General features: G+C 37.9%; 2 protein-coding genes across 5 annotated transcripts; both read right to left on the reverse strand.

Annotated features, from left to right (window-relative positions):
* Positions 1–1068: 1068 nt before the first annotated feature.
* Positions 1069–8394, reverse strand: LOC119480452 (mannose-specific lectin-like). Of its 4 annotated transcripts, none has more exons than XM_037756696.1 (4): positions 8377–8394; positions 2224–2446; positions 2009–2102; positions 1069–1878 (listed from the first exon to the last, which is right to left on the reverse strand). In XM_037756696.1, the coding sequence occupies exons 2-4, from the start codon at positions 2295–2297 to the stop codon at positions 1588–1590; spliced, it is 459 nt and encodes a 152-aa protein (XP_037612624.1). In that variant the 5' UTR covers positions 2298–2446; positions 8377–8394; the 3' UTR covers positions 1069–1587. The 4 variants fall into 4 exon arrangements, 3 of the variants coding, with proteins under 3 accessions (XP_037612624.1, XP_037612622.1, XP_037612623.1); XM_037756694.1 differs by lacking the exon at positions 8377–8394 and adding an exon at positions 7264–7334; XM_037756695.1 differs by lacking the exon at positions 8377–8394 and adding an exon at positions 3287–3443.
* A 1106-nt stretch (positions 8395–9500) lies between these two features.
* LOC119480934 (mannose-specific lectin-like) lies at positions 9501–11077 on the reverse strand. The gene is made up of 3 exons (XM_037757591.1): positions 10992–11077; positions 10009–10102; positions 9501–9852 (listed from the first exon to the last, which is right to left on the reverse strand). Exons 1-3 carry the CDS (start codon positions 11075–11077, stop codon positions 9592–9594), a joined length of 441 nt encoding a protein of 146 aa, XP_037613519.1. The 3' UTR covers positions 9501–9591.
* Positions 11078–13347: the final 2270 nt, after the last annotated feature.

Raw genomic sequence — 13347 nt, forward strand, 5'->3', positions numbered from 1 at the left:
TATTTCTTTGCATAAGAGATAAATTAATGTCTGTCAGTGAAGCACAGATGACTTTTTTTCTGTTTTAGATTTATTTTAGTTTATCAAAATGTTTCTAAAATCATATTGTTTATTAAGGAGCAAAGAGTAACAGCTGGCTACTCGTTTTGTTTCAGTGAACTCATTTTCTCCAATTTACTTCTTTATTCTTCGTCTACTTCCCCCTTTTTTTCTAGACAACTTTTGCACCTAGCTGGTCCCACATATAGTCACTTTTCAGTCCCCTAAATAAAAAAAAAACACAATGAATTTTAATTTTAACCATCAGAGTATGTATTACATATAAACAGGTACACGAAATGACATATAGTTGTTAAGATTTTAATCTGTAACATATTTATTTTTATGGTTTTCATCACTTGTTCTTATTAAATGTCCTTACCGTAACATTATAACGTTCATTTTATACATTTTCCTTTTTTTAATTTCTATAATATTTTTAAGACATTTAAATGCAGTTTCATCAAGCTTTGTGCATCATTGTAAATATTGATGTAAAAACATTCATAATTTTCTCTACACCCTGAAAATTTTAGAAGGTAACCATAGATGTCTGTCTTCATACACAAAAAATATAAAATATGTTGTGTTCTATGACAGATATTGCAATTGTAATGTCTCATGTCCTTACTGTAACATATATATATATATATATATATATATATATACATGTATATAATCTAATTTTTTTTTTTTTTTAATGGTCACAAGCAGCTCTCTTCCACCAGGAAACATCATTTGGTGTAGCTCTATTGTCGTCCGGTTGGAAACAGTAGGGCTTATACATGCTGTACAGTGCCAGAAACAGGTTGAGATAACAAAAAGGGAAAAAAGGTGTGGAAATTGGGAGAAAAAGAGGGTTGACAAGTATGGTTGAAGTTGGTTTATGTAGGCTAACACAACTTTCTGCTAGTCGACACTCACCTCGATACAACAGTGCTCTTTACCATATTTGCATCAGCCAACATGTAGAACTGTCCCATTAGCCATGAATACGAGAACAAAGAAAACAGAAGAAAAACTCATTTATACATTGTGAAAATGTGCTTTTATTTGATTCCAGATTGCACAGCAGGCAGATTTATTGTAACTTACGCTGACATCCAAAGATGACTTTTAATTGCAAAGCATTCAAATTCAAAAGCTTTGTGATGTCATGTTAAGACATCATTTAAAGGGGAACTACGGCCATTTTCAAAATTCATACATGTTATTCCTAATGATCTAAGACAGTCCAAAAATATTAGTAAACATGAACAACTCAATGTAAAGTCTGGAGCTGCTCCATAGACAATGAATTGGGGAAAATTGTATAGACTAGATGACACTGAGTACTGAGTCTATGGGTACATTTTCTGATTCACAACTGAGAACAATACAATAGAATAAAGCTCACACTTTGGTATGGAGCAGCTCCAGACTTTATACCCAATGACTTCACAAGTTTGAGACTTCTCTGGTTTCTGGCTTTGAGAGAGAGTAGCTCATCTTCACACATATTGATTTAACTTTCCTAGGCCGTGGAAACAACATATAGGAATTCTTAATTTAGTTCCTTTTAACGCCTTTGGAGGTAGCAGAGCTCCAGACTTTGTCAGATCCCCTGTACAAGTCCAGTTCGCCGTCATCGGTCAGTTCGAGATGGCAGTCCTTCCTGTGTCCGTGGTGAGGAGGACGTGGCATGGGGACAAATGTGTCTGTGTCCCACATGGGTTTGTCAGACTTGTTGTATATGACCAGGTTGCTGTCAGCCTGCATGTTCAGGCGGAAACCACCTGTTCCATAAGTACCTGAATCCCACACAGACTTCCAGCCATACAGGACAAAGTTACCATCATCCTGCAGGCAGGAAAAGAGATGTTATCCAAACAATATCACACCAAAATATAGAGGGATCAGTTATTTTATAGCATTTTAACTTCACACATGACAGGTAAATGAGATTTGATGAGCTTCTTCAGTGAATCACCTGGAAGATGGCCTTCCACTGCTCGTTTTTGGACATCAGATAGTCTCCCCTGCGAAGCTCATCATTTTTGGACAAGTAGTTCTTACTCATGATTCTGAAACAAACAAACAAATAACAACTAAAGCTGTGATGTTGTACTATTCCAATACTGAAAATGCATTCACACCACATGCTGTTTTGGCATTTCAGTCAATACGAAAGTATAGAGTACTTACCGCCTTGAATGTCCAACACCGGTCAGTCTGTGAGCAGAAGTGAAGCGGGTGATATTCACAGCTGTTCGCTGCATCTTTATATCATCTGAGCTGGAGGTGGAGAGGAAGCAGGAGGCGTGCCTTGCCCTCTTTTTTTGGTATCATGGCAGTCCTGTGTCCCATAAAACTTATGTTAAGAGGGTTTTGCCCAAATCAGGACTTAACATGGACGTGAGCTGCATGTCTAAGAGGATGGAGAAAAATATTCACATTAAATTGTCTGTAAACTATGTCATATATTAGAAACTGTGAAGGAAATGAGACAACATACATGTTTCATACATAGAATTATCTCAGAGTCTGTTATGACTATGTGTAGTGGCTGTTTGTCCATAATCAAACTCAAACTTGAAACAAACTTGAAATCAAAAGGCCACTTATACACCATATGAATAGTACTCATTGTCCGTAATGAGATTTTGAATTTCTCCTGTTTATTTAACCTTAGCAGGCACACCAACAAAGAAATCATGGCTCCTTCTGCCTCTCTTGCTCTGGTAAAACAACATAGACCCTCCAGGTACATATTGGTCCTATAACTGCCTGCGGTATGAACCCGGGTGCCCATAATGCTGCCCATCCTTTAAAAAAAACAACAAATAAATAAAACTGATCTTTAAAAGCGTGAGGGCAAATTTAAAGTTCAGAATCCATCGTGTTATTGTAGGTTATTTAACAGCATTTTAAGGGAAATCTTTTACTGCAGCTGCTCCACACAGAGGAGCCGTATAACAGTGAGATAGTTGACATCAGTGTATTCAGTAGGTGTTATTCTTTGCTCCTTAATAAACAATATGATTTTAGAAACATTCTGATAAACTAAAATAAATCTGAAACAGAAAAGAATTGTCTGTGCTTCAGATACAAACATTTACTGATCTCTTATGCAAAAAAATACATATATCTGAACTTGTGTAGCTTACAAAAACATTCTTGTTGCATGCAACCAGATAAAAAATAAGAATTGAAGTTGTTTGCTTATCATTTGTAGTTTGCACGTATAATTACGAGTGCATTTATTTACTGTATCTGCAGCATATTGACATTTCTCTGTAAGAGCCAGACGTTCACAGTGGCAATATTTTATGTGCATACTTGGGAAGGAGCAAAGTGTCATTTTCTTATGAGAAGAAGATGAGTGTATTTTCATCAGATGTTAGCATTCCAATAAATCATAGAGTACATACTGATGGGGTGGGAATATCACCTCCTTCACATCTGCTCACGGACTGAATTTGAATGCTTTGCAAATGAAAGTCATCTTTGGATGTCAGCATGAGTTACAATAAACCTGCCTGCTGTGCAATCTGGAATCAAATAAAAGCACATTTTCACAATGTATAAATGTGTTTATTTATTTTTTCTCTTTGTTCTTACTGGGTTATGACTTAGTTTCTTAACAACAGTTCTACTTGCAAATATCTTGGTAAAGAGCACTGGTAGTTGTTGGGGTTAGTGTCCAGAAAAGGGGGAGAGTAGAAAAAAAATAAAGAAGTAAAGCGAAGAATATGAGTGTGCTTCACTCAAACAAAACTATAGCTTTAAACATTTTAATAAACTCAAATAAAAATAATAAAAATAATAAAAATAATTTAAAAAAATGTTTGGCATGATAGCTTGAGAGGGTTTGGTGAGTTTCCCTTCAGGTCAGAAGTTTAGTACCTCATTGTGCTTTAGAGACAGACGTTCATTCCTCCGTTATGCAAAAAAATACATATATCTGATTGACTTGTGTACCATAAAAAATGCTCTTATTGCATGTCAGTTGAACCACCATTTACAGCAACCAGATGAAGAATATTAACTGGAGTTGTTTGCTTATCATTTGTATAATTACGTGTGCAATATCTGCAACATATACATTTGTCTGCAAGAGCCAGACGTCCACAGTGGCAATATTTTATGTGCATACACTGATGTCAACCATCTCAGCTATCATAAGGTTTAAAAGATATATTTATTGTTACTATTTGATTGGTATTGGGTTGAATTAATCAGTAAACTATCTGTTATATTAAGTATTTGGTACCAAACTAAAGAAAAAATTGCTGATACTAAGACATTAAGGAACCTGAAAATGAAGGTTATACTCTGCATTCATAAAAGAGTATGGATATTTCTGTTATTCAAACTTTTGTCTAAAACAATCAGGATGTAACTCCAAGTCTACGCGTCTTAAAAGCAGAATTGAAACTTTTTAAATGAGCCATACAAAAACGTTCTTGTTACATCATCTACAGCAACCAGATGAAGAATGATTAACTGGAGTTGTTTGCTTATCATATGTGTAATTAACTTTGTAATGTGCAATTTACTTGCTGTATCTGTAGCACATTTACATTTCTCTGCAAGGGTCAGACGCACACAGTGGAAATGTTTTACCAGCCTCTGCAGTATACCTGCTTTATGTGAATACACTGATGTCAACTATCTCACTGTTATACGACTCCTCTGTGTCGAGCAGCTGCAGTAAAAGATTTCCCTTAAAATGCTGTTAAATAACCTACAATAACACGATGGATTCTGAACTTTAAATTTGCCCTCACGCTTTTAAAGATCAGTTTTATTTATTTATTTATTTTTTTTAAAGGATGGGCAGCATTATTGGCACCTGGGTTTATACCGCAGGCAGGTATAGGACCAACCTGTACCTGAAGGGTCTATGTTATTTTACCAGAGTAGCAGAGGCAGAATGAGCCATATTTCTTTGTTGGTGTGCCTGCTAAGGTTAAATAAACAGGAGAAATTCAAAACCTCATTATGGACAATGAGTACTATTCATATGGTGTATAAGTGGCTTTTTGATTTCAAGTTTGTTTCAAGTTTGAGTTTGATTATGGACAAACAGCCACTACACATAGTCATAACTATGTTAACTAAGTTATCTCAGAGTCATAACAGACTCTAACAGTTAAGAGCCAGACGTCCACAATGGCAATATTTTATGTGCATACACTGATGTCAACCATATTAGTGTCATAAGGTTTAAAAGGTATATTCATTGTTGTATTTGATTGGTATTGTGTTGAATTAATCAGCTTGTAAACTACCTGTTTTATTAAGTATTTGGTACCAAATTAAAGAAAGAATTGCTGACACTGTAACAGATTAAGGAACCTGAGAATGAAGGTTATATTCTGCATGCATAAAAAATATATATGAATGTTTTTGGACAGTTTTGCTGTTCAAACTTTTGTCTGTGTACATTATAAAACAATCAGGATGTAACTCCAAGTCTACGAGTCTTAAAAACAGAATTGAAACTCTTTAAATTAATTGCTTTTATATATACTGTATGGTGCGAAGGAGGAACTTAAGTTATAGGAATGAAAGAAATGATTGCAACAAGGCACCACAAGATGTCACACTAATCCTACTGTAGTCTCTGTATCCACATATGCCTACCTTGCATGCATATACCTGTCTATGGTTACATTACAATAAACACATCTCCAGGACTCTGGTACCTTTGCCTTAGTATCAACTTTTCTATGAATACTCCATGTTTATTTTTCCTCAACATCTAATTAATCATAAAGTAGCCCTGATGGGTAAAGGACATAAAACAGGACAGACACGATGGGAGACTCTCCAACAATGCCAAATCTTTAACTTCTCAGAAATGTCCCTATAAACACTTAATATTTATGTTTCAATCTTTCCCTTCTAAAATAGTTGCAGTCATTTTTAAATTTAAGAAATAAAAATAAAGAAATAAAAATATTAGATTTTATATATATATATATATATATATATATATATATATATGCTACAGTAAGGACATTACACATTACAATTGCAATATCTGTCATAAAACACAACATATTTTTTATTTTTTGTGTATGAAGACAGACATCTATGGTTACTGTCTAACATTTTCAGGTTGTAGAGAAAATCATGAAATCCCCTATTTTTTAGAAAAATGTTTTTAAATCAATATTTACAATGATGCACAAAGCTTGATGAAAATGTATTTAAATGTTAAATTAAAAAAGGAAAATGTATAAAATGAACGTTATAATGTTGCAATAAGGGCATTTAATAAGAACAGGTGATGAAAACCATAAAAAATAAACATGTTACAGATTAAAATCTAAACAACTATATGTCATTTTGTGTACCTGTTTATATGTAATACATACTCTAATGGTTAAAATTCATAGAGTTTTTTTACTACCAGTGCTCTTTACCAAGATATTTGCAAGTAGAACTGTTGTTAAGAAACTAAGTCATAACCCAGTAAGAATAACTCATTTATACATTGTGAAAATGTGCTTTTATTTGATTCCAGATTGCACAGCAGGCAGGTTTATTGTAACTCATGCTGACATCCAAAGATGACTTTTACTTGCAAAGCATTCAAATTCAAAAGCTTTGTGATGTCATGACATCCTTTCATGGACGTGTAGGAGCTCTCCAAATTTCTTGAGCTCCCCTGTACAACACCAGTTTGCCGTCATCGGTCACTTGAAGACGGCACACGCTGCTCCCAGCCGTGGTGGTTTTTGTGTCCCACCTGATAGTCCCAGCCTCGTTGTACATGACCAGGTTGCTGTCAGCTTGCATGCAGAGGCGTAAATTATCTGATCCTTTAGTTCTTGTTTCCCACACAGGCGTCCAGCCATACAGGACAAAGTTACCATCATCCTGCAGGCAGGAAAAGAGATGTTATCCAAACAATATCACACCAAAATATAGAGGGATCAGTTATTTTATAGCATTTAACTTCACACATGGCAGGTAAATGAGATTTGATGAGCTTCTTCAGTGAATCACCTGGAAGACGGCCTTTCACTGCCCGTTGTTGGACATCAGATAGTCTCCCCTGCGAAGCTCATCATCTTTGGACAAGTAGTTCTTACTCATGATTCTGAAACAAACAAACAAACAAATACTACTAACAACTAAAGCTGTGATGTTGTACTGTTCCAATACTGAAAATGCATTCACACCACATGCTTTTTTGGCATTTCAGTCAATACGAAAGTATAGAGTACTTACCGCCTTGAATGTTCCACACCGGTCAGTCCGTGAGCAGAAGTGAAGGAGGTGATATTCCCACCCTATCTTTATATCACCTGAGCTGAGAATGGAAAGGGAGTGGCAGTATGTACTGTATGATTTACTGGAAAACAGTAAGTCCTGAGCCCTATTCCCAAAGAACTGTCGTTGTTACCTCCGCCAAGGCCAAAGGAGGGTATGTTTTCACCAGCGTTGGTTTGTTTGTCTGTTAGCAGGATTACTCCAAAAGTTCATGATGGATTTGAATGAAATCTTTTGGAGGGGTGGGGTGTGGCACAATGAACAATCCATTAGATTTTGGTGGCGATCTGGATCATGATCCGGATTCAGGATTTTTTTTACGGATTCCGATTAGCCAGAACATTAAGACCACAATGTATAACACATGCGCAGTGTAACTGATGACGCGTTGATGACGCATGACCCCGCCTCCCTCTGAGAGCAGAGAGATATGTGTGTGGATGTGGGGAGCTGCTGTCTGTCCGCGGTGAGAAACAAAGAAGCGGTAGATGATGGGATGACAGACAACGTAGTGTAACGTTATACAGACATAACAAGGCTGCTGAATGAGAGAGGCATCCGCCGATACGTTACACGGAAACACACCGTACCGCCAGCTGTGATCTGTTTTTAAAGTCATGCGTTGGCGGAGGTCTGCGCTCTCCGAGTGCCATTCTAGTTACTCTCTCATTTTACTTGTTTGACTGGTTGTTTTCCTCCGGTCCGTGAAATCCTGCAGATGATGTTAGGAGCACCGGAGGACTCCGGAGGACACAGAGGCACATGATTTTTTTCAGATAACCTGTTTCATGCACTACTGTCAGGATATCATGACCGTTTTATAAAAATAACTTTTTTTAATCATATTTGCTCCAATTCTACCCACTGCAACTTTAACACCACCACCAACTACGACCTCAGTACTAAACATATAGTTGAATTAACACCTCTCAGAAAGTTTGGTCATTAGAAGCTTCATAGAGGTAGAATATGTGTCAGAGCTGTTGTACTGGATTGCAATAGATTGTATGGGTTAATAACAAACTGGCAAGGAGTGAAGATTCTCAGTAAAAAGGCATAGCAAAATCACACATTTATTCGTCAGAAGACTCATTTAATCAAGAAACAGCATGGCATTATCAGCACTAACCAACTGGCAGAGAGTGTAGATTCTCAGTAAAAAGGCATAGCAAAGTCACGCCTTTATTCATCAGAAGACTCATTTAATCAAGGTCCAAAGTCAGGCAGAAGGACAGGCATGCAGATAGAGGTTCAGGATTACGTGGTATATAGAGGCGGACAGCGTCTGAAGCCATTTGATATAGTGAGACAACTTTTTTAAATTTGACGTCACTATATAAAATGACCTGTGGTGACCTCTTCACAGCGTCATGAAACTTTACAACCACAAACTACAGACCTACAGCATTCAGAGGATGGATGGCTTTCCTAGGTAGATTGACAATAAGGGGGTTTCTGAGCAGTTTACACAACAGAAGTACGCGCCATTCACTCACAGAAAAATGCAATTCTTGCAGAAATATCAAAATCTCCAAATGTCAAAGGTTTTTGACACCAAATCCCAGCATGGCTTTTTCTATGGTGTTCCTCGAGGTCTTGGTGTCTTCATGAGGTATTTTCGAGGAATTATGTGGTGTGTATGATGTACACCACTTTAAACTCTCAATCAGTTTTAAAGGGACTGTTTGTAACTTTTTAAGCGTATAAATGTACCGGGTCGGGGCATATGCGCGCTCGCGTGTGGCCGGAGCCTCGTCTCCTCTGTCTGCTTGCCTTCACTCAGACAATGCGCGCGTTCTCGCGTACTCGCTCCACCTCTAGATGTGAACGCGCGCTCACTCCACACTGCAGAAGAGTTAGTTTAGCTCTGAGAATATCTAGTGAATGTACAGTGGACGTTTGTGCAGAAATAAATGCTGCAGCTCCTCCAGACCAACAGAGGTTTTCCGTGTCTTGTGAAGTGACGGGGCTCCGCAGAGAGAAACGTTGTTGTCTCGTTACCGACCGGGTGCCGGTGTCTCCCTGTTCACTCCGGCTGCGGGCGGAGGGAGACGAGTTTCTCGCTGCGGAGTTACAAATAGTCCCTTTAAGTAAAAGAGTTGTTCATTCACAAGGAGCTGAGATACAGAGACACACTTTATCCTGATTATAGCTCACTACCAAGAGAGGGAAGAAACAAATTCATGCATTGTAAAAAATTGCTTTTATTTGATGCCAGATTACACAGCAAGCAGCTTTACTGGTGACTCAAGCTGACATCCAAACATGACTTTCACATACAATTAATCACTTCTTGCCATTGTCTCTATCAGTCTTCCAAACCGCATAACCCTCCTCTTGCACCTCCAGTCTGCCTTCGTCAGACAGGTGAAGGCAGCATATGTCGCAGTCGCCTCTGACAGAGTTTGTGTGCCACCTGGGTTCGCTACTCCCGTTGTACATGACCAGGTTGCAGTCAGCCTGCATGCGCAGGCGGATAGCGTCTGTTCCACTAGTGTCTGAAGCCCACAAAGGCTTCCAGCTATAGAGGACAAAGTTACCATCCTCCTGCAGGCAGAAAAAGAAACGTTTGACTGTTATCAGAACGTGCATTTCAAAACACTTTTTCTCTTACTTCTGCATTTACTTGTCCACAGGTCGGTGCTCATGTACCATGCATCCTGATAAATATCTGGAGTGCATAAATATTCTGAGTTATCTCACCTGGAAGACGGCCTTAAACTTCCCGTTGTCGGACACCAGAGAGTCTCCCCTGCGGAGCTCCTCATCTTTGGACAAGGAGTTCTTGCTCAAGTTTCTGCAATAAAAAGAAAGTCTGTGTTGAATCCATATAAAACACGTGTAATGGCAATTTTCATATCTGCAGTTTAACACTGTACCTTTAGATAATCTCAGGGCCTCACATGTTCAACTTCGTCACCATAGGACAGTGACCTGACATTTTAGGTCTCTGTAACTGCAAACAACAGATTGCTGAAATACTTGTTATGTCTTGTGATGCTTTGTTGTCTGCTGTGTGCTGACGCATTGATATACTTTCTATCCTCCTCTTCTTTTCTTCTTTGCACTTATCTTCATGTTATGCTTTAAATGTATAAATACTGACTACTCTTTGTATTCGGGGCTCACTTGCCACAGTCCACAACAGGTGGCTGTGCTCGTGAGTCCATCTGCAGTCCATCTGCAGATATTTTAGTTATTAATGTATGCTTTTTTATTAAATTCACTGAAAGACAAGTTGTTACGTTGGTTTGTGTCTTGTTTTAACAGAAACTGCCACCACACACGTTTGCCATTTCATTTGTATAACACCAGAAATTTTTTTCCATTTTACTGAATAGTAGTTATTTTTCCCCTTACTTTAGTTTATACCCACAATAAGTCTTCTGCACCATTCATAAACTTAATTTCAACCAAATACGTGCCCTACATTTTTTGGCCCAAAAAACAGGTAAATCGGCCCATTTCTTTTCCTTAATTGACACTGGGCTGGTCCAATCGCTCTGTGCCGGGCAGCCACAGTGAGGAGGAGAGGGAGAGAGATGAGGGAGGGAGTGTAGAGTTTGCGGTAAGCAGTTATGGACTAGCTGCCTGGCTCAACATATGTCATGAGAGATGAGCAGTGCTCGAAGTGGGCCGGTACGTAGCGGTACGCAGTATTTTACTCATTTTACTCCTTGGCGTACCGTGACTTTTTCATGCATACCGGAGCTTCTTGCAAGCTGCCGGATCTCCTCTGCCCTCTCCATATCAGGTTATCTGGGAGATTCATAATGGAGATTCATAATGGTGATACATAACGGTGCAGAGCCAGCGGATTTGCGCCGCGTGGGTTCCCGTAGTGAACGGAAGCACCGCGCTATTAACCTCCGCAAGAGCTGAAGCCTGGCTGTTCACATCAGAAGTGCATTTCTCTGCTTCTTCTGATCCTCTGCTGTTTACCATCCATCTCTCTCTCTGTGTCTGTCTGTCTGTGTCTGTCTGTCTGCCAAGGGCGGGGCCAAAGTGGGGGCCGGAGCTGGCACTGCCAACCCCATCAGAGTCTGAATGTGCTAGGTCCGATAAGACTCAACAAACATTAATGATGATCTAATGTATAACTGATATACTGTATGAGACCCAGCTGAAGTGCACAACATTTTTTAATAAGGAATTCAGCATCATTGATATTGTGACTTAATGCACTTTAAGTTATAAATTAACAACCATGTATCACTCATAGTTTTATCCCTCCCAGACATATACGTTAGATGGGCCTAAACAGCATACTTGCCAAGCCTCCCGATTTTACCGGGATACTCCCGTTTTTCATTGCCCTCTCCCGGTTTCCTTCCTGGGTCCCAATTCGTATTTCTCCCAATTTTTGTCAAATTTACTTTTTTTAACCTGTTTCTGGCACTGTACAGCATGTATAATCCTAAAAAAGAGACAGCAGGGGCAAAAAAATGGAATTATAACTGATGAATATTAGATTATGCTGGATATTCACATGCAAACTTTATGCCAGAGGGGCAAATTATTCAGTCTTCTTTCCTGAGATTTAAAGGTAAAATTAGAAGTTTAACATAAACATGCTGTTGTAGTGTACTTATTATTTTGTTATTTTCATCGTTTTAAAGTCACCAGAATTCAAGAAACAAAGTCTCTAAAACTCAAATCTTATTTGAAAATAATTGGGCATGAATCAGATCCACATACACAATTATTGACTTCATCATTTTAATTTCATCATACTTTCTTCTATGAAAAATGTATTTATTATTGTTCTTTCTTTTTATGGACCAGTCTTGCAACGTTATTGTATCATTGTATTGGGGTTTGTATGTTTGTTAAAAGTCGTATAAAGTAAAAAGTTTAAAAAAAAAATATTATAATTAAAAAAAAAAATAGATTGAAGGAGCTGGAGGAAGGTACATCAGGCTGCAGATGCTTTGTCTGAGCCATTTGTCCCTATGTGACCTAGAACAGAGGTCTTCAACAGGGGATCCGCGACCCCTAGGGGGTCCGCGGAGGTACTGCAGGGGGGTCGCGAAATTTTCTTATTCTTATTATTCTTATTTTATTTATTTATTTATTTTTTTAATTATTATTATTTATTAACAGGTATGTTTATGCATGGCAGTGGCACTAATAGGCCATCACTCATTTTCATTTCCACATTTGTTTAAAATAAAAATGTAAATTTGAATAGCTGGTATGCATGATTATCATGCAATTGACAGACATTGTTGATATTGGCATTGGTATCAGTTAACAAGGTATGTTTATGAATGGTAGTGGCATGGCCACCCTACTCACTGTACCTTGCACATGTTTAGAATAAAAACATGAATATATGAACCTGTGTATTATTTGAAATAGCTTAGTATTGAATGCACAATAACAAGTTACATTTATACATGGCACTAGGCCCAGTTTAATATAACCTGAAGTTTTATTGTCTGCAACTGTTATTTGTTGTATGTCTGAAACTTTGTTTAATGCGCTGCTGCTGCTGTCTTGGCAAGGACACTCTTGAAAAGGAGATTTCTGAATGAGGCTTTTCCTGGTTAAATATATTCGAAATAAAATACATAAATATTTCAAAAGTGTGTTTTGGCATGGGGTTATAAATCAAGTGATGACACACAGAAAGCTACCACAGCTTCAGTGCTATCACATATCCAGCAGGAGGGCTGTATACCTTGCCAAAAATCACTAGGAGAATTATTCCCCCAAGATGTTACTGGTGGCCCAAATTTGGGGTCTTAGCTCACGGACTGTAATTTTGAATGCAGGATTTTTACTCGTAATGGAGTATTTATTGCTATTTTTACTTATTTCTTCCACCACTGACACTAATAACCACTCTGCTCCTATGAATGATAACGGGAGCCACCATCAGATGAAATATTTAGTTTATTTTCATATTGTTATGTTGGCTATAACACAACTCATATTTCAATTCACGTTTTAATGTTTTGAGTTCATCACAAATGTGGCTAAAATCACACAGTGTATCTATTCAATATGTTAAACTGTCCCTCTGTAAGTAAAATAGTT

The sequence above is a fragment of the Sebastes umbrosus genome, chromosome 21 (genome assembly GCF_015220745.1).
Source record: "Sebastes umbrosus isolate fSebUmb1 chromosome 21, fSebUmb1.pri, whole genome shotgun sequence".
Taxonomy (NCBI): Eukaryota; Metazoa; Chordata; class Actinopteri; order Perciformes; family Sebastidae; genus Sebastes; species Sebastes umbrosus.